General features: G+C 56.7%; 3 protein-coding genes across 3 annotated transcripts in view; 2 read left to right on the forward strand and 1 right to left on the reverse strand.

Moving 5' to 3' along the window:
* Positions 1-6,068, forward strand: part of PTSG_13042 (TK/RTKC protein kinase) — a 12,951-nt gene extending 6,883 nt beyond the window's left edge. The window contains exons 23-27 of the mRNA XM_004988737.1: positions 104-204; positions 518-4,132; positions 4,450-4,545; positions 4,729-5,058; positions 5,315-6,068. Of these exons, the coding sequence (XP_004988794.1) occupies positions 104-204; positions 518-4,132; positions 4,450-4,545; positions 4,729-5,058; positions 5,315-6,007 (4,835 nt within the window). The 3' untranslated portion in view covers positions 6,008-6,068. The remainder of the gene's footprint in view (positions 1-103; positions 205-517; positions 4,133-4,449; positions 4,546-4,728; positions 5,059-5,314) is intronic.
* Positions 6,069-8,438: 2,370 nt separating this feature from the next.
* On the forward strand, positions 8,439-13,824 carry PTSG_13043 (uncharacterized protein; the record flags this gene model as incomplete). Its single annotated transcript, XM_004988738.1, has 12 exons — positions 8,439-8,563; positions 8,871-8,954; positions 9,099-9,182; positions 9,370-9,453; positions 9,622-9,705; positions 9,891-9,974; positions 10,215-10,298; positions 10,448-10,531; positions 10,620-10,712; positions 10,842-11,762; positions 11,891-12,485; positions 12,634-13,824. 12 exons carry the CDS (start codon positions 8,439-8,441, stop codon positions 13,822-13,824), a joined length of 3,513 nt encoding a protein of 1,170 aa, XP_004988795.1.
* A 415-nt stretch (positions 13,825-14,239) lies between these two features.
* The window catches only part of PTSG_10417 (TKL protein kinase), a 7,893-nt gene continuing 1,271 nt past the window's right edge, over positions 14,240-20,861 (reverse strand). The window contains exons 3-10 of the mRNA XM_004988739.1: positions 20,234-20,418; positions 19,912-20,002; positions 19,377-19,534; positions 19,057-19,176; positions 18,122-18,862; positions 17,381-17,707; positions 16,613-17,173; positions 14,240-16,362 (exon numbers count right to left, since the gene is read on the reverse strand). Coding sequence (XP_004988796.1) covers positions 14,770-16,362; positions 16,613-17,173; positions 17,381-17,707; positions 18,122-18,862; positions 19,057-19,176; positions 19,377-19,534; positions 19,912-20,002; positions 20,234-20,418 — 3,776 coding nt within the window. The 3' untranslated portion in view covers positions 14,240-14,769. The remainder of the gene's footprint in view (positions 16,363-16,612; positions 17,174-17,380; positions 17,708-18,121; positions 18,863-19,056; positions 19,177-19,376; positions 19,535-19,911; positions 20,003-20,233; positions 20,419-20,861) is intronic.

Genomic DNA, 20,861 nt, shown 5'->3' on the forward strand with positions numbered 1-20,861 from the left:
AAATTTGCACACACACACACGCATACCCGCACACGCACTATTTCTCTCGCATACATGCACTCACACACACACACACACACACACACACTTGCACACCACACAGTTACGGACACACGAGACGAGTGCTTTGCGCTGAACGAAGACGGCACGGATGTCATCACAAACGCTGGCGGATGCAGCACGACGGTCAAGCTTGCCATCAAGGTGCTGAAACGCAGCGTCTGCGAGTGTCTGCTTCCTATACAGCACTGCCAACACACACACACACACACCCATGCACGCACACGAACGCACACGCACACGAACGCACACGCACACGACCACACGCACACGAACGCACACGCACACGACCACACGCACACACACACACAGACACACACACACACACACACTCGAACATTCACACCAACATACACCCCAACATTCACTCTCCCAACTCTCACACATTCATCAACACAATCTCACATTGCTCCCCCTCCACCCCCCTCCTCCTCCCCTCTATCCCCTTGCTTAACAGATTGCCGTGTTCATTGGCTGCCCATCACACCAGAGCATCTACTTGCAGCCCGAGCTTAATGAAGAGAACGTGACTTGGACCCCTCCACGGCTGCCAGGCTTCTTCTCCTCCCTCGTTGTACGCAACAACACGCCTGCGCTCCCCGTGGCTCTGGGCGAAGGCGTACACACCATCACCTATTCTGCGGGACCCTTGAACGTCGGCGGCTACTTGCTGTGCGAGTTTGACATTTCGCTGCGCTATGGCTTCTCCATCTTGGTCGAGTCGCTGGGACACGTGGCGACGGGTCCGCTCCTGCAGGACTTCCTGCTCGCCGACAACACCATTGTGGACGGTGTTGCACGCCCACGCCGCTTCAGGGGCGACGTCGTCGCACGTCCGTTGGCGATTGGACTCGTCTCAAAGCCAGGGAAGCCCTTCACCGTGTTTGCGCGCAACGGCGTGGAGGGTCGCATCGTCGTGCAGCTGCAATGGTGCACGCACGGCACCCTGCCCGCAACCACATCCGCGTTTGCCAACGGCTCGGTTGCCGTCACACTGCTGCAGCCCAGCAGCAAGGCCACGGCGGCTGCACTTGTGTTCACGGATCACGGCTCGGGCGTGACGCAGGATGCACGCTGCTTGCGAATTGCAGTCGAGTCGTCTCACATCCGCGGCACGCTCTCCTTCGCGGGCATTGACATGACGTTTACCCACACATCCATGGCCAACCGGACCCGCCGGTCCTCCTCCCCTGCCCCGCCATCCGTGACCATTCGCGACTATTCCCCTCATGGCCGCAACTTTGTGGCGGTGCAGTTTGGCAATGGCGACGGGTCGCCGCTTGCAGAAGACAGCGGGCCGTTCCTCTCACAGGAGGACACGATTGCGCCACGCTGGCTCAACTGCCCAACAGCGCCCATTGTAGCGCATGCGCAGCCTGGCCAGGCGACAGCCGTTGCCACATGGGAAGAGCTTGTACCGGTGGACAATGTGGAGGTGGTGGACGTGCAGTCATCGCACACCTCCGGCGACTACTTCTCTGTTGTACACTCGCCGCACACGGTCACGTTCACGGCATCGGACGGCCAGCTCAGCACCACATGTGCGTTTGACGTGGAGGTGACGTTTGATCCCATCACCACCGCCGTCGTCGCCACCACAAGCGCGGAGTTCTCCGTGTCACACGAGGTGTTGCCACTGCTGCACACGCAGACGTACACGCACTACCTGGTTGGCGGGACAAACGATACCGCACTGGCAACATTCAGGCTGGACGCCAAGCTTGTCACTGCCATCAAGTTTGTTGTACTGCCGCCGCCCGGCGAGCGCTTCTTCGTGCGCACCGTGCCGACGGCTGATCGTGGACAGCTTGTTGTGGACCTTGTGTTTTCGCTTGCAAGCACGAGCCCCATCGATGCAGATGCCCTGATCTACGACGACGACGCCATTGTTGCATATGAGCTGGGGGAGTTTGCGCTCGACACAACGCCTGCAGCGGACGGGCTGGACGACAATGAACAGCAAGACTCACTCTCACCGACAGGCACAATCACCGGTGCACGTGTGCACATCGACGCGGCGGGTGGCGTTGTCGTCGTGCGCGGGACGGCGCCGGACACTTTCAAGCGCGGATTCTCATTTGCGTCCCTGACGCTGCAGGTATCATTTCCGCTCGGTCGCAACTTTACCTCCCTCGCAGACGGCTCTGCCGCCATCGATACGGGAGAAACTTCGACCACCGCCGTACCGCCGCCACCCGCCAATACAACAGCAGCGACAACAACAACAGCAACACTGTTGAACGGCACGACCATGGCTTCGGCAGTAACAGCACCACCGACAACAGCGCCAGCAGCCACTGGCGGTGGTGTGCATGCAAATGCGACCACAAGCACAACACAGCCCACTTCAACAGCAGCGACCACTGGTGGTGGTGGTAGCGATGGCAACGATGACACTGGTGATGGGGTATTTGTCACGAAACCCTTCGCAATGCAGGCGGGCTCATTTCTTGGGTTCAAGCTGTCCTTTGCCGTGGACGATGCAGACGACCACAGCGGATTTCTTTCCCTGCTGGACACGCAGGCGCCGTTTTTCCGCCGCTGCCCCTTCAGTCTCCACCGCGACATTGACGTGGTGCTGGCCACTGTCCCCAGAGAACCGCATGCCATCGCCAACTGGACGCTGCCCGTTGTTGACGACAACCGCGGGCGTGACCAGCTCACCCTGACGTCCAATGTGCCTGCTGGCGGCGTGTTTGCACTGCAGGCACCGGGCGATGCGCCATACTCGGTCCAATACGATGTGAAAGACCTCACTGGCAACACGGCCACGTGCGACTTTTTCGTTGCTGTGCGTGACTTTGAGGCGCCGCGTGTGGTTGTGGTGGACGATGTGGTGGTCACACTTCCGTCTGCGCCATACTCCCCTGGGCACGCCGTGCTGGCCACGGTGACGCCAGAACAGGTGCGAGCCGCCACCAACACCACGGACAACAGCGGCGCATTCACGTGGACGGCGCCCGCCACGGCCCTCTCCCTGGGCACGGGCGAGACTGACGTGATGGTGGAAGCAGAGGACGAGTGGGGGAACAAGGGCAGCGCTGTGGTGCGTGTGCGTGTCCTTGACACCACACCGCCCACGCTGTTCTGCAATGACCCTTCCCCTGTGGTGACGCCCGGCGTGCAAGCGGAGGCAGCGGTGGTGAACTTCACTGCGCCATCGTATGTGGACAACGTTCCCACAGCGGCCACCCTGACATACTCGCATGCGCCAGGAAGCCTGTTTCCTGTCGGCACGACACACGTGAACGTGACGGCAACAGATGCCAGCGGCAACGCCGCATTGTGCGTGCTGGCAGTGGAGGTGATCCCCTTCCAGGCTGCCACGGCCCCGGACAACTCCAACATTGTGGCGGGCGCCTCTGGCGGTGGCGCCTTCCTGCTTGTGCTGCTCGCTGTGTTTGCCGCGCTGTACTACCGGCAGCGCAGACGCTCGCGGCGCCCGCAGAACTGGGACGAAATCTTCGAGATGATTGAGCAGTTCAAGGGGCGGAAAGACGGCAGCGACGGGCCCGTGGTGCCGCGCGAGCTGAACCGCGCCAACATCAAGCTGCTGGAGGAGCTTGGCAAGGGCGCGTTTGGCATCGTGTACAAAGGCCTGCTGACGGAGGCACCGATCCCGGGCTATCTCGTGGCGTGCAAGAGCCTACACGCCAAGGCAACCGCTTCCGAGCGCATCGAGTTGATGGAGGAGGCAGCCGTGGTGGCGCAGTTTGACCACCCAAACGTGCTGCAACTCATCGGCGTTGTGTCTGTGGGCAAGCCCGTGCTGGTGGTGCTGGAGTTTATGGAGTACGGCAGCTTGCGCTCGTATGTGCAAGACAACGACGTGGACGAGGCCACGCGGCTGTTGTTCGCTGGCGACTGCGCCGAGGGCCTCAACCACGTGCACAGCAAAGGGTTTGTGCATCGTGACATTGCTGCGCGCAACATCCTCGTCTCCAGCGAGCGGCGGTGCAAGGTTGCAGATTTTGGGCTGGCGCGCGACACGGAGGAGAGTGACTACTATCGCTCACGTGGCGGCCAGCTTCCCGTTCGCTGGTCCGCGCCCGAGGCCCTCGAGGATCGCAAGGTCAGCACAAGAGGAAGTAATGGGTCGGGGATGTTGGGGTGTTGGGGGAGAGAAAGGAATCGGATGCCCTTGGATTGAGCTGTACGCGTTATGTTTGTGTGTGTGTGTGTGTGTATGCGTGTGTTTGTGTGTGTGTGCGTGTGTGTGTGTGTGTGCGTGTGTGTGTGTGTGTGTGTGTCCCTCACGCTTGTTGCGGTACCTGCTTGTGTTTCCTTTTCTACAGTTCACGCGGGCGACCGATGTTTGGTCCTTTGGAATTTTGTGTCACGAGATCTGGACACGCGGCAAGATGCCGTATGACGGCTGGTTTTCTACAGTTCACGCGGGCGACCGATGTTTGGTCCTTTGGAATTTTGTGTCACGAGATCTGGACACGCGGCAAGATGCCGTATGACGGCTGGGGAAACCAGAAGGTGCGCTTGTCACAGGAAGATGGTGGCTTCAGTGGAAGCAGCTTGACACACACACACACACACATACACACACACGCACACACACACACACGCACAACACTCGCACGCACACACTGCCGTACACTTGAGACCGATTGTGTCAGTGTTCATTCACGCTGTTTTGTTTTGCGTGCATGCATGCAGGTCTGGGTGATGGTGTGCGACGGGTACCGCCTGCCCAAGGCCGAGACGTGCCGTGATGTTGTGTATGAGCAGCTGCTGGCGTGCTGGCACGCTGAGGCAGAGAGGCGGCCGAGTCTTGCTGATCTGGCGGCCTTCTTCCGCGATGAGTACGAGGCCTACACCGGCGAGTCGTTGCAGCCCAAAGACGAATACCTGGCCATCGGCGACACCCCACACAGCGGCACAAAGAAGCCGCGCAGATCCCTCAGTGGGACACTTGGGACGTTCCTTGGTGGCCTGCGCAGGCGATCGTCCAAGGACGGAAACCTCGTCATCAACCCCCTCTACCACGTGAGTGCAAGTGTGTGTCAGCATGTGTGTGTGTGTGTGTGTGTGTGTGTGTGTGTGTGTAAGTGTGTAAGTATGTCCACATACTTTTTTGTGTGTGTTTGTGTGTGTGTGTGTGTGTGTGTGTGTGTGGAAGAGAGTACACGTCCACAAGTGTTGTTGATTTTGTGTCTGCGTACAAACATGTCATCGCTTGTGAGCTCATTTCCATGCGTTCACCCTTACACACACTCACTAACTCGACCACGTTCCCATGCAGGATGATGAGATGGCGGATCTTGCGGAGGACGAAAGCGAGGACCGGGAAGCACTGCAGCTGTACGACATGGGCGACAATGGTGATGATGCAGCCGTGTGCGCAGGAAGTGAACGGAACGGTGATGCTGGACGGGGCGAAGCAATGCAGTTGTATGACATGGGCGACGGCGATGGCGACGATGGAGCCGTCGCGCGAACAGAGTTCACCACAAACGCAACCAGCAGCCGCAGCCAGAGTGATGGCGACAGTGATGGTGAAGCAGAAGAACAACAAGGAGATGACAATGCAGACGATACAGTGACATTCACGCTAGATGAGCTCGAGGCAGTGGATGATGACACGGCTTTTGGGTTTGGCGACGTCAACACCGACACAGACTTTGCCGAGGACGACTGCCTGCAGCTGTACGGCAACGTTGACACGCAGCAGCCATGCACTAGCGATCACGGCGAGGGCACTTGTGCGATTACGTCCAAGGACCTCGGGCGCCGTGTCCGCGTGCAAGGATACGAGTGCCTGGGCACCATCGCGTTTGTCGGCAAGCACCACGCAAAGGGGTCTGATCGCGTGGGTGTGGCCCTGGATCTGCCCCATGGCCGAAACAACGGCACGGTCGGTGGCGTGACCTACTTCTCATGCGAGTCCAACAAAGGCATTCTCTGCGTCCCAACAAAGGTGTCCTTGGTGGATTGATGCACGATGGACGGAATGCGTGCGTGTGTGTGTGTATGTGTGTGTGTGTGTGTGTGTGTGTGTGTGTGTGTGTGTGTGTTTGTGCCTGAAAAGGCACCGACGTTGGTCCGTGAGTTGCGGCATGACTTGCCTTCGTGCGCTTGAAATGTTCACGTGAGCCCCATTATTTTGAGTTCATGTGCGATGGCCCAGAATTGCGTTGGCTGCCACGTTCGATTAGCGTTCCCAGGTTTTGCTTCGTTCGGTCATGTTACAGTTAGCTTTCCCGTCGCGTTTGGCTTCTTGCGTTTTTCGGTAGCCGCGTTTGCTTAGTTTCCTTCTTGCAGTTCCTCGTAGTGTCGTGAGTGCCGTCCCCCTTGCGCATCGCTGCTGGCTCAGTGCTGTCATGCGGGGTCAGTCGCATTTTGCTCAGTAAAGCCGAAACAGCTGATGATTGAAGGTGGTGCGTTTACAATGGAAAGTGTGTTCTCCCAGAAACACAACCCACAATCCACACAAACACACACACATGCACACCACACAACACAGCGCAGTGTTCCTTCCTCCTATTGCTTGCAGTGGTGGTGATTCCACTTTGCATGTTCAATCGTTTTCCAACAACAATGCATGGGGACAGAGCATCGACATGAAGAGACGACAACAGCCCTCACACGGGCACACAGTCAACACCAACACGCACATGTCCCACAGCTTCACCTTCGATCCAAGCAAGAGAGGAAAGCAGAAACAGAGCACAGCACTGCTCAAGATACCAGCAGCATCGCATGGTGCCACTTGCAGTGCAGCCAAACAGCCAAGTGCAACGTGGCCTGCACCAACAACAACAACAAGGGCGCAGTCATCCACCAGCCACCACTGTGTGTCAGGGTACTGCAGGGCAAAGAAGACACACAAAGCGGGTCAGTGCTGTACTTGAACGCCTTGCACCAGTCCATCAAGCAAGTCCCTCCAGTGTCAGCTGCACTTGGTTGCCGTCCTTGTTAGCTGGTGGTGCTGGTGTCGTTTGCACCGTGTGCCGTGGATGGCCTGTGTGATGAAGCAGAACGCATCCAGCAGCACCACGATGGTGTCAGGTGAAAGAAGTCGACGCTGTCGCGCACATCCATCAAGCCTGCTTGTGTGGTTCACGAGACAAGTCCACGCACGCGCAAGTCAGTACCAGCAAGAGTGAGTGACGGAGGTGTGTATGTGTGTGTGTGTGTGCGGGCATCACAGCAGGTGATGTGGAGAACACCACGAGGGAGCTGCAAGCGTGCCATCACATGGAAGCAAACCATCATCAGCCGCAACACACACGCATGGACTCACTCACAAGCAGCGATGACGCTGCCGCTGCCACTTGCCACTGCCATGGTCTCCTCATGCATCGACAATGCCGTCGTCAGCCAGTGAGCCCGCTAGCCAGCCAGCTTTCAGTCAGGAACGGAGTGTCCAACATCGTCGTAGGGGCAGCAGGCTAAGGAGGATCTTGCATGGTTCTTCTCATGCGATTCACACCACCACCACCTCCTTGTCCGTCTCAGCCCATGCTGCTGCTGCTGGTGCTGCTTTGGTGGCGAGCAAAGAGAAGGAGGCAGCCATTCATTCGGGGTTGCCACCACGTCGGCTAGCGTTGGCACCACCGCTGATCCATGCATGGAGTGCAATGGTGGCTGATGGTTGGTTGGTTGAGTGAGATTTGAGTGTGTGTTGGAGAAGGAAGGATGGAACACGGGCTGAGGTGGAGGAAGGAGGAAGGAAGGAAGGGAAATGGTGCTGTGGGTGTTGGCGGTTGTGCAGTCACACCAGTCAGTCAGTCAGTCAGTGGGAGAGAAGGAAGAGAGAGAGAGAAGGGAAGAAAGATGTGGTGCACACTTCTGCACTTGACATGGAGCAGCGCTCTCACCAGAGCAGAGAGAGGAGGGGAGAAGGGGAGGTAAGAGGGGAGAGGAGAGAGGGGAGAGGAGGCATTGCAGCACAATCAACTCGTCCACTGGCTGGTTGGCTGGTTTGTCGAGAGTGGTGGTTGTGGTTGTGTGCAGACAGCAAGAAGCAAGAAGGGAAAAACAAACAAAGGAGAAGGACAGCTGGCTGGCTGCTTTGTGGAGGAAGATATGGGGAGTTTTCGTGGCTGGCGAGAGAGGAATGGTGGAAGTCTTGATGTACTTTTCGCCAAGCCACGAGAACGACAAAGCAGAAAGCTGGCGCGTCCGCTCCATTTTGCGTCGCCAGCCACAACAAGCAAGCAAGCAAAGGAGCCAGTGGACAGCAGCCACGTTCGGACACGCACACACACACACACACACACACACACACACACACACACACACACACACACGCACACACACACACACACACACACAAAGCAAGGCAGAGAGTGTGGAACAAGAACCTCCTGCCACCTCGAGCGACAACTCAGAGCTCAGCAGCACGAGCACAGTGGGCATCAGCCATGGCTGGCGGAGAGAAGCGGGCGAGGAAGGAGGTGGAAGCCTTGCTGGCGCAGTCGGACTTGGAGGATGAGGCAAACGACACGATAAGGACCATCGCCAACAACACGTGCGGGGACGTTGTGAGGTGAGTGTAAACAAGTGAAGTGACAGTTTAGCACATGTGTGTGTGTTTGTGTGTTGGACGAAGAAAAACGCAGGACACCCGCTTGCTTGTGCTTGTTATCCCTCGCTTGCAGGCTGGCTTGTCCGCTCCTCGAAGGCTTGCTGTGTCTTGCTTCTGCTTGGCGCGTTTGTGCACTCGCCTGCGCGTCCAATTGCACAACCCAAACACACAAACACAGAGCGTGCTACTGACAGACAGTAATCGACGCCCTCGTGTCTCTCACAACTTCCTAACTCCCTGGCTCATGACGACCAATCAACAATTGCAGCTTGGGTTTCGAAGGGCTCGGCGTTGATGGTGCGCGTGCAGTGGCCGAGGCGCTCAGGCACAACACCTGTCTCAAGATTCTCGAGTAAGTGGTGGTGTCGATGGCATGGTGTAACAGGATAGGCTGGTAGATTGGTGCTACACGCCCGATTTCTCCTCATTCTAATCTTCGCTTTTTGCACATTTCGGGCGTGCTCGCCCTTGCACTTTGGCTCCCGTGTATGCACAGCCTGATTGGTAGCGCCATTGCCGAGAAAGGCGCCGTGGCACTGGCGAAGATTCTTAAGCACGACGCAACACTCAAAGAACTCATGTGAGCTTGGATGTCAATGCGGTAAAGGCGCCGCTTGCTTGAGAATACGATTGTGTGGGAGGTGGTGAAGGTAAAACTCTTCTTTGGCAACCACTGTGCTTTTGCCCCAGTCATTGCTGCTCACAATCTTGTGCGCCGGCATGGAACACCACTCGTGCCTGTCTCCTCTCTTTGTTTGGATTGACAGCCTGCGGAAGAACGCCATCTGCAATGACGGCGCAAGGGCATTGGCGCTGATGCTGAAGCACAACTCAACCCTCACAAGTCTCGAGTGAGTGTGGGCACACACAAATCCATTGAAGGCACCTGCTTTGGCGTGCGTTCACGCATGTGTTCAAGTGCACTGACTGCTGGCCATGTACCATGCTTACCGTCAGCGCACCCCCCTTCTGCGTGTTGACTGTCTTTCATCCTTACCTTTCCCTGGCAATGCTTTTAGCCTGAGCCACAACTCCATCAGCGACCATGGCGCTGAGGAATTGGGACAGATGCTTCAGCACAACACATCCCTCAAAGAACTTGAGTAAGTGGCAGACACGTGCTTTCAAGCCATACATTTATTCGTGCATCTCGAGGCTGCTCGTGTGTGCACTTGTGCAGGCCAGGCATAGTACACACTGCTTGTTACTCGTCGCGCGTGTCACTCTCCCAGTGCTCTCAAAGCTGCCATCAATTAACACCCCCTCTCTCTTTTGCTTTCCTTGACAGCCTGAATAACAACCGCATCAGCGACGTGGGCGCTGAAGTATTGGCGGAGATGCTGAAGCACAACACAGCCATCAGGAATCTGGAGTGAGTGTAGATCTAGAAATTTAAAGATACCCACATAGATATATACATCGATGTATATATGTATGCATATGCGCTCTGCAAAGACACCCGATTTCACCGTGTGGTTTGGTTTGGCGTGCATGCACCTGCACAGCAAGCCAGTCGCTGCTGTCCACAAATTTTGCTTGTCGCCACTCAACACATCCCCTTCCACATGCACATTACCATCAACTCCTGCTCGCCTTCTGTGTGGGATGCCAGCCTGCGAAAGAATTCCATCGGCTTCAACGGCGTCGCGGCTTTGGTGGTCATGTTGAAACACAACATGACAATCACGAATCTCAAGTGAGTGTGGAGACACAGGAAACGACTGACACTGCATGCACCAACAAACCGCACCTCCGCCACATGTGTTACTCAGCTGCCTTTCTGGTTATGTCTTCTTTTTGGCTTGTTGGTAAGCTCCTCACATACATCACCATGTCACCAAACAGCCTTTCAGAGCATTGTCTCACGGAACGCGAAGTGTTGGGTGTACTCGAGCTTCTACAGTACGTCCACACAAAAGCAAAGATTCGGTGAGTTGATGAAATTGTTTCTCTCCTCACAACAGATAACACGTCACCGACTTCTCTTCCAGCTCACATACCCTTCTTTGCCTCCAAGGTTGTGCAAGCCCGTCCTCAAGTCTTCGACTGCGGTCGCCCGTGCCCTGGCTACGCTCCACACAAAGCGGCCAGACATCCTCGTGCATATTTTGTAAGTCACAGCGACATGTGTGTGGACTGTCTTGTGTTTGCGAAGGAGTTGGCTCACTTTTTTTCACATGACCTTGCGACTGTATGACGCGCGATGTCTTTCTTGCGGGTGTTTTTCGATGGGAGACAGCTTTGACCCAACTGCAAAGACCGCTTACCAGGAACAGATTCAACTGCTCAAATCACTACAGCCCGGCCCAATTCCTCTTGAGACAGCAAAGGTGTTTATGTGCGGCGATTACGGCATTGGCAAAACGACCATGATCGAGTCGCTGGCTGGAAGCTATTTTCGCCAATTGCTGTTTGCGGCCTGGCAACCACGTGACGATCCAGACCGTCCAAATGAGCGTACACCCGGAATCCGGGTTTGTGAAATGAAACTCCAAGACACCACAAGCCACACCAGCGATGAAGTCGCTTCCTTGCGTGTCTACGACTTTGGAGGACAGTGGGCCTATCACGTCATTCACACCCTGATGATGTCTGATCGATTTGCCGCCTTTGTCGTTTGCGTCGACCTCTCCCAGCCTGAACAGCACGTGAAGGAACACGTCAACTACTGGCTTCGTTTCATCTGCACAAGACTCCAGCAAGGTGTAGCAGCTGCCACCGCAACCGCAGATGGAGACGGGATAGAAAACACGAAGCCGCGTGTTCTCATCGTTGGAACGAAGAGGGACCTTGCCTTCCAGAAGACCCTTGTGGATGAACGTGGACAGCCCCCTTGGGGTGCAGCAATGGTCGCCCATCTGAAGAGAACGTTCGGCGGCATCGTTGACATCCAAGATCCCCTCATCTCACTCAACTGTTATCAAAGTGGTGAGGCCGGATTTATTGAGCTCCGGGCACAACTTTTTCAACACTGGTGTCAGCTGAAGGAACGCAAGCTTGTCGTCCCCAGAGTCGTGGATCTGCTTGCCACAACCCTCCAATCAGCCCGGAAAGAGAAACCAGCGTGGACCATTGATGCCCTCTTTCAGTTTACCCTAACACATGCCCCTGGACTCGGTTTGACCTCCTTTGGCATGCCAACGTTTTATTCTGCGTTGAGGTACTCTTGAAACGCCTTGCTCATTTGTCATCCATGTTGTGCAAACAGTTCACTGACTTCAGTGCAAATGCTAGAATTCTGACACATCCGCTGCCCCTGTTACCTATGCTTCTCACACATGTTCGCAGGTACCTCCACGCACGCGGCGATTTGCTGTGGTACTCGAACAACCCCTCCTTGCAGGATTCTGTCTTCGTCGACCCCAACTGGCTGCTTCATGACGTGCTGGGGAGAGCACTGACGCCGGATGGCGTGCAGCAAGGCTCCATCACCACGAAAGGTGTCGTAACATTCACGGACCTGGAAACCGCATTTGATGGCGTCGCCAGCGCAGACCTCGTCATCAACGTGCTGCAGCACACGCTCCTCTGCTTCGAGCTGTCGCCTTCTGACGATGGGCAACGGCGATTCATGCTGCCGAGCCGCGTTGAGGAGGAGGTCGATCTCGCAACCGCCTGGTCACGAAGCAAGTGGCCGCTCTACGCCGGACGACGGCTGGTGGTCGAGAACCACGCGCTTGCGCTGCCACCTGGCTTCTTTCCGCACGTGCAGACACTGCTGCACAAATCGTTTGGGGCAACACTGAAGGTGTGGCAAGATGCCTTCTTCTGCAAGCGCGATGGCGTGCAATGCCTTGGACTTCTGCGAGATGATCGAGAAGTGGACGTGTGGGTTCGCGCATCCGCTGGTGCAGAGTGCAGCGCTTGGAGCTGCATGATGGAGGTAAGGACGAACAGATGTGCGTGAATTGACGCGCATATGTGTGCATGCGTGTCTTGCCAATGTGGTGGGTTGTAGCTGAATCTGCGTTTGTCTTCACAGCGATTTCCTTCTTCCTTTCACGTCCGTTTGCTTTCACAAACCACCACAGATCGTCTCCTTCCTGCAAGAAGATGCGAGCGGCATCGACCACGTCCAACACGTCCTCAGCGTGAATCACTTGCAGCAGCACCACGATTACCCCGCCAGCCGCCCCATCACAGACCTGGAGGACCTCGCCTTGCATGACCTCGTCGACTTCGCAGACGACGACAATCCACCCACGCGACTCGGGGATCTGCTCGTACATAACCCCATCCTGACAGCACGCTGGCACCAACCTGGGCACGAGTGGCACCACCCTCGTTGGCGACTTGATGACAGCTTCGACCGCTCGTTGCAGTGGACTGGACCTGGCGCTCACGGCGTGTACTCTGTATCTCTTCCGCCAGACACAGACCTGTACCGATGGATAGAGAGCCAGATGACGTCGGGCCTCACCCTGTCGCGCGTGGAGATGACCAAGTCCACCACGATGCTGCGTGCCTTTCAGACGCAAGTCCAGCGGTCAGCGACGCGTCGTGGTGACACTGAGCCGTCAAATCCCTTCAACCAAGACTTTGGAGCTAGTGACCCGGAGAAGCGCGCCATGCTTGACCGGCTCAAGACGCAGTTTGCACGAACACCCGGTGGCGTGAACCATGTCAACGTCCTCGTTGCCTGGCACGGCTGCGACGAGGCTGTCGCTGGCAGCATCAGTGCGTGCGGGGCAGCGAACTTTAGCAGCCCGGGCGACCGTGGCTTCTTTGGGTCTGGTATCTACCTCACACCACAGGCAAGCTATGCCGCAGGCTACTCGACACGCCTGCTCACTGGAGGTTGGCGTCCACCCAACGCAGATGGTGAGCACGTGTTGTTGTTGTGCGCTTCCAGCGTTGGCCTGGCGTACCCGATCACCCGAGCCGCAGATTACCCTCATGGCTCGAATGAATGCTCCTACTACGGGAAGCCTTTTGATGAAAGCCAGGACACGCACTATGTCCAGGTGACACGCACCACCAACTTCCAGGCCACCCGCACCGCGGGCACGTTTGACTTTGAGGAATACGTCTTCTCGCAAGAAGTGCAAGTTCTGCCGTTTGCCAAGGTGTTTGTGAAGGTGCGGAGGGATGAGTTGCGGGCGCACCTGGAATCTCCTCCAAGCATTACGATTCCCGTGGCTCCTGAGACTGCTGGCGATGATGGCGGTGATGACGACGATCAGGACGGTGTAGAGGATGGAGAGGCGGAGTCGAGTGCGTGAATAGCGTGTATGTGTGTATGTGTGTATGTGTGTGATTGCAACACGATAGTTTGTGCCGCGTTCGTTTGCTTCACTGATGGTGCTGTTCGACATTCTGGCTGGTATTCTCCATTGCAACCGTTTTCCTATCACAGTCACGCTGCTGTTACAACTTTGATGTTGAGTTGGCGTGTTGCAGCTCGACGTGTCGCCGCTTGACGTGTTGTTTAAGTTGTTTAAGTTGTTGTTGTTGAAGTTGTTGTTAAAGTTGTTGTTGTTGTTGTTGTTTAAGTTGTTGTTGTTGTTATTGTTGTTTAAGTTGTTGTTGTTGTTATTGTTGTTGTTACTTCTCCTTTCTCCTCTTTTCTCTTGTTTTCTCTTGCTCTCATCTCATGTCTCCACCTCCCCTCTTTGCTCCTTTTGCATGTAAGCACAACTCATTTCTGTTTGTAATGAACTGATGGTTGTCATCAACATGAAACTCAACATCCATCACGCTCATCACATTCATCACAACACAACCACTTGAACTCCCCCATCCCTCACTCGCACCAAAGAAATCATGCAAAGCTGTATCCAAGCCACAACCAAGAACACCAGAACCCTGCATCCTTGCCCCAATTCCCCACTTCCTCATTGCACCAATGCAAGTGGCTTCAAGAACAGGTCCTCACGCAACAAGTTGTCCAGTTCGTCGTGCTGTCGTGTGCGTTGCATAGGTGCACGCAAGGATGCCCGAGCAAACCGTTGCACGCTTTCATCAACGGAAAGATGCCCTCTGATAGACCGTCATAGACTGTGTAATGTAAGTGCCACTCGTGCGCGCCAAGCATCGAGAGTGACATGGCTGAGAACAACCAGCACAAGGCAACAGATTAACTGTGCAACACAGTGCAAATTAACAACACACAAACAAACAATAATGTCATTGACGACACCGTCGCAACGCTCGAGAAGGTTTGTGACTCAGACGTCGGTGGACGTTGGCGCATCAGCAGCGTCACCAAGCTCAGGCGGTGACGGGTGGCGCGTTGAGAGCGGGAAGCCGCTGTCCACGCGGGCGGTACCATCCAGCTTGGCAGCCATGATGGCATCAGTCACGGTTGGTTCAGTGGCGCTTGGTTTAGTCTCGCCCGGTTCCGCCAACCACACGCCCTCCGCAAACAGGGAGGAAACGCTACCGGGCTGGGTGGTGCTTGCAGACTTGGTGCTGCGAGTGTGTCCAAGAGCCACCTCAGCGTCGCGCTTGCCTTCATCGGATGTGTTGGAGAAGTAGCCAGAGGCATCCGCCATCGACAGATCGCCGTGCTGCTGCCGCTGCTGCAACGACAGCTCTTGCTGCTGCTGCTGCCGCCGCTGCTGGTCGTCATTTGGAGTTGTACCAGCTGCCTCATCTGCCTCATTGGCAGGGGCAGTGGTTGGTGTCTCCACCGCAGCGTCATCATCCTCCTCATCCTCCTCGTGCTTCTCCGTCAGTGTCGGCGGGATTGTCACCTGGCTGCTGCTGTTGACGCCTTCGCTGCCGTTGGTGTTGGTGTTGGTGTTGGTGTTGGCGTTGTCAAAGTCAACGCTCGCACGGAGCGACTCCGGGTACATGACCTTGAGCACGTTGGAGATGGACACGTGGCGGTCGCCAAGACCATCGCCGCCGTCACCAGTGGTGGTCTTCTTCTTGCGGCCGAAGCGACCGGCGGATGCAGACTTGGTCCTGCGCATGTATCCTGGCTGCTCCTCGTCAGGCACCTCTGGCAGCGTGATCGTTTCCGTCAGCGTGCGGCGAAGGCGGCCGTTCAGCATCACCTCGTGCACACCGCGCTCAACCACAGTCTGCTCCTGTTGCTGCTGCTGCTGCTGCTGTTGTTGATACTTCTTGCGGGCCACCTCATCGGCAGGAACCTCGCGCTGCATCTCCAGCAGCTGCCGTCGCGCCTCCACCTGCTCGCGCCTTAGTGGCGGCGCTGACGGGTTGGGCTGCGGCTCAACACTACCCGGTGCATCCATGGCGAGGGTTGTGGCCGTCGTGGTGTCAGCATCGGCCTTCTCCTCATCGCCATCACTGGTGTCGTGCTGCTGCTGCTGCTGTTGCTGTTTCTCGTCATCGTTGCTTGTGGTCCTGTTTCTGTTCTCCAGGGCCGCCACCTTCTGCCGTGCTCGCGTAATCACAGACAGATCACCGGCCTCTGCGCTGCTCGCGGTGGCAGCGGTGGTGGACGTCAGTTGGGCTTTGTTGTTTGCACCAGCTGCTTGCTCGGATGTGCCGGCGTCATCACCATCTCCACCGTCACCGTCGTCACCATCAGCTTCGGCCATCTCCTCTGGCAGCTGTGTCTTGCTGTGCTTGGTCTCAATGAGCGCGGCGGTGTCGCTGCTGCTGGCGTGGTCGATGTCGGCTGCAATGAGGAAGTACGTCTGCATCTTGCCCTTGCCCTTGATGTGCATGGCCTTGCGTGGCTCCAGCACCATGTCAGGCGCCTGCTTGGACACCAGCTCAGCCGCAGCCTCAGACATGTGGATGCGGTTCTTCTCGCTGTTGCTTTCCATCCGTGACGCCGTGTTGACCTGGGGTAGTGGTGGTACGGAAGTGGAGGATGTGTTGGTTGACGAGAGTTGGCGTGAGGATGCGTGATGAGAGGGTGGGGACAAGGGGTGGGGAGAGAGCAGGCAAAGAAGGCGTGATACAACAGTGGCAGACACACACACACACAGACAAGCACACACACAAGCACAGACACAGACACACACAGGCAGACACACACTCCCACACACACACATACACACACACACACACAAATTAGCACCCAATGCGCACCGTGTCGCCGAAGAGGCAGTATCGTGGGTTCTTCGTGCCAACGACGTTTGCGACGACGGGGCCGGAGTGGAAGCCAACGCGGATGTTGACGCAGCCGAGGTCTGGCTCGTCCTCCTTGATCAGCGTGCTGTTGGCGGCCTTGACAGCGGCGACGGCGAAGCGGCCGACGCGCGCAGCGTGGTCCTTCTGCTCCTTCATCAGGTTTGTCACTGAGGGTGTGCAAAGTAGGGGGAAGAGGGCAGAGAGAAGTGTGGTGATGGTGAGGATGTTGGATGAGATGAAATAACTTGCGTGTCGTGACGATGAGATTCGTGAAAGCCAACACATACACACACAACACACACATAGACATGCACACACACACACACACACACACACACACACACACACACACACACACACACACACACACACACACACACACACACGCACGCACGCACTCCAGCTGACCTTTGCGCGGAACTTTGAGTCGACGAGGACGTTGAGGGACTTGAGGTCGCCGTGGATCAGGGGCGGATCGCTCGAGTGCAGGAAGCGGCAGCCAGAGACAACATCGAGCGTCTGGTGGTGGTGGTGGTGGTGGCGGAGCACGGATAGCGAGTGAGCACACAGTCATGATGCGATGACAAACATAAAGACATGCCCCGCTTGGTTGTCACACACACACACACACACACACGCACGCACATACACATACGCGCATATACACAAGCAATGCAATGACCCGGCCCCCCTCCTCACCAACACCACACACGTGCGCCATCTTACGAGGTAGTAGCGTGTCTCTCCGTCGAGCTCCATGGTTTCGTTGTGCAGGATGGAGTAGAGGGTGCCCAGGTCCATGTGCTCCATCACCATCATCGGCTCGCACCCCTTCATCATCACCGCCCCCATGACCGTTGTCACACACGGGTGGCGCAGCTTGGACAGCGTGCGCATCTCCTTGACAAAGTTCGCGCGCATACGGCGGACGGTGGCGCGGGTGGTGGTGTTGTGGATGAGACGGCTGAACAGCGAGCGGGAGCGTGAGCGGCCCGAGAGCTGCGTCGTGGACTGGCTGCGGTGGATGTGCTGGGCCGCGGCCTCGTCAAACAGCTGCAGGCAAGGGAAGAGGAGGTTGAGTGGGGGCAAGGAGAAGTGAGCAAGGCGTGTGAGACGGTGCCATGAAGGGTTTGGAGTGAGGCAGAGACAGGGTTGTGTTGGATGGTGACGAAGATCTGACGAATGGACGGACAGGCAGATAGACAGAAGAGACAGAGGGCAGATGAACGCATGCACATCCACATACTTTCAATCCTGTTCACTCACACACACATATACACACACATACACACATATACACACACGCACGCACACACATGCGCGCGCATACGCACACACACACACACACACACACACACACACACACACACACACACACACACACACACACACAAAAGCACACACACACACACACACGCACGCACGCACACACACACACATACACACACGCGTCCAAGCTCATCGCACCTCCATGATGTAGTTCATGGCGCGGAGTTCGCGCGTGCGTGTGGACTGCATCTGCGACGCCAGCCGCGACTTGGACTTGGACCGGCGCACACCGCGAGACGACCCGCTCATGTTGGAGCCAGCCGCGTTCGACCCGCGGGCTGCACGGATGCCGGCCATAATCTCGGGGCTCAGCACGCCCTGCTTGTCGCGTGTGGCACGGGAGGCGTGACGAGCACGTGAGTGTGCATCTGATGAGCCAACGCGCTTCACGGCGACGGCGGTGCCGCGGTATTCGCCCTTGACAACAACGCCGTATGTGCCGACGCCGAGGACCTCGACCGGGTCATCAAACTTGAGCTCGTAGGGGCGGATGTGCCAGAGGAGGTCGGACTTGTGCTGCTGGTGGCGCATGGCGAACCACACAATGACGACGACGGCGCCAACCACGGGGATGAGCACCGTCACAGCCAGTACGGCGATGGGCGCACACGCGCCACCAAAGTTGATGTACCCGCTGTCGCACTGGCACGTCCCACGCCGGGTAAGGCGGGAGTGCGTCGGACACGCAGGCTCGCAGGGCTGGCACAGACAGTCAAAGTCCTCACGGCAGTCGAGACCAGCGAGTGAGCAGCCGGAAGCGACGAGTTCAGGGGACTGCTTGTTGTATCCAAAGGGACACACGACGGCATCGATGAGGTTCTTCGTGCGTACACAGCGGAAGGAGCCGAGGTCGTCCGCAAACATCACGCCCAGCGACACCTAGTGAAGGTTCGTGGTGGCAGGTGGTGGTGAGAGGTGAGATGGTGGTGGTGGGAAGTGAGATGGTGGTGAGAACAGTGCAAGTGGCTCGTAGATGTATATCGTGACGCTGCACATACACACACACACACACGCACACACGCACACACACACACACACACACACACACACACACACACAGACACGATTGCTACCTGCAGGGCGCGTGTGGCGGTGTATGACTTTGGCGGCTGCCAGGCGGCGTAGCGGCCAGCAATGGCATACTCGGACGCGCTGTCGATGCTCAGGAGCGCATTCACCACAGCAGACTGCACCTGAGGTGGCGGTGAGGGGGATAGCGATGATGGTGATGGTGATAGCGGTGGTGGTGGTGGTGGTGGTGTGAGGGTCACTGCAGGATGATGGCACAAGAGCCGGGCACACAGCAATCACTTCTTACGGCGACAACGCGTGACATGAGCATGAACAGCACCGCGACGCAGAGGCGGGAATAACGACAATACGAGGAACACACCTCCCACGGGACGTTGGGGAGCACAGCAAGGGTCCATTCTGGGGAGAGGACGGATGAGGACGTGATGAAGGGGTAGACGTCACCCTCTGTGGTGATGACGTTCTCTGCATGTAGCACCTTGATCTTCTTCAGATCCAGGCCGCTGTTCTCAACATGGTCTGCCCTCGGCATCGTTGTTGTTGTTGTTGTTGTTGTTGTTGTTGTTGTTGTTGTTGTTGTTGTTGTTGTTGTTGTTGTTGTTGTTGTTGTTGTTGTGTGCGGGGGGGGGGGAAGAGGCAGGGCAATAGCGTGAGCACGTCATTTTGGCTGCGAACGAGTTTGCATTGCCAGGGAAGAAAGAGAACTGGAATGGGGAAGGCGACGGGGACAGCAAGAGACGGAGAGTAAGAAGCATACACACACAGACACACAGACACACAGACACACAGACACACAGGCACACAGACACACAGACACACCACACACACATACACACACACACACACACACACACACACACACACACACAGACACCACACATACACCACACACGGACCTTCGAGGACGCCGCTGGTGACGAAGCCGACGTCGCTGTTTCCCTCCAGGACCTGAGCAATCACCTCATCCTCGTCATTGGTAAACTTGATCTGTCGAAGGGAACAGGAAGCAAAGTTGACATTATGATTTAGTCGCACGAGTGTAAGAGGACGAAGATAGCAGAGGAGGTGTTGATATCACACACGCACACACGCACGCACGCACGCACGCACGCACGCACACACACACACACACACACACACACACACACACACACACACACGCACACATGCACACACACACACACACACACACGCACACACATGTACAGAGCTGCACACCTGCTGCGTGTCGATGAGAAAGTCGAGGCCTGCGTCGCGGAGCGTGCCCCACTGTGCCTGGAACCCGCCAAAGGTGATGAAGGACACGGCAGCGACTGTCTTGCCGGCAATATCAGGCGCGCTGTTGATGTCGTCGCGGTCGGCACGCGTGAAGATGACGGCGCCAAACTGACTCAGCTGCTCGCCTGAGGGAGGGCGGTGGTGGAGGAGGCGAATGGGTATGAGTGTGAGACTGAAGAGACGTAATACTGAATGCAAACAGCAACTAACAGATGACCACAGACCTACAGTTCCTCAGTTCCACAGGTCCACGGACCCACACACACACACACACACACACACACACACACACACACACACACACACACACAAACAAGCACACACAGACACACACACACACACACACACACACACACACACACACACTCACACACTTCACAAACAAGCACACACACATATACACATATACACACAGACACACACAGACACACACAGTCATACACAGGCACATACGCAGGGGTGCTCACGTACACACACACGCACACTCACACGCAATATGGATGTGACGCGCCCATCCCACGCTTTTCTACCGATGGAGAGGAGGGGTGTGTGCGCCAGACTATGTCCT

Source organism: Salpingoeca rosetta, assembly GCF_000188695.1.
Source record: "Salpingoeca rosetta unplaced genomic scaffold supercont1.33, whole genome shotgun sequence".
NCBI lineage: Eukaryota > Choanoflagellata > Craspedida > Salpingoecidae > Salpingoeca > Salpingoeca rosetta.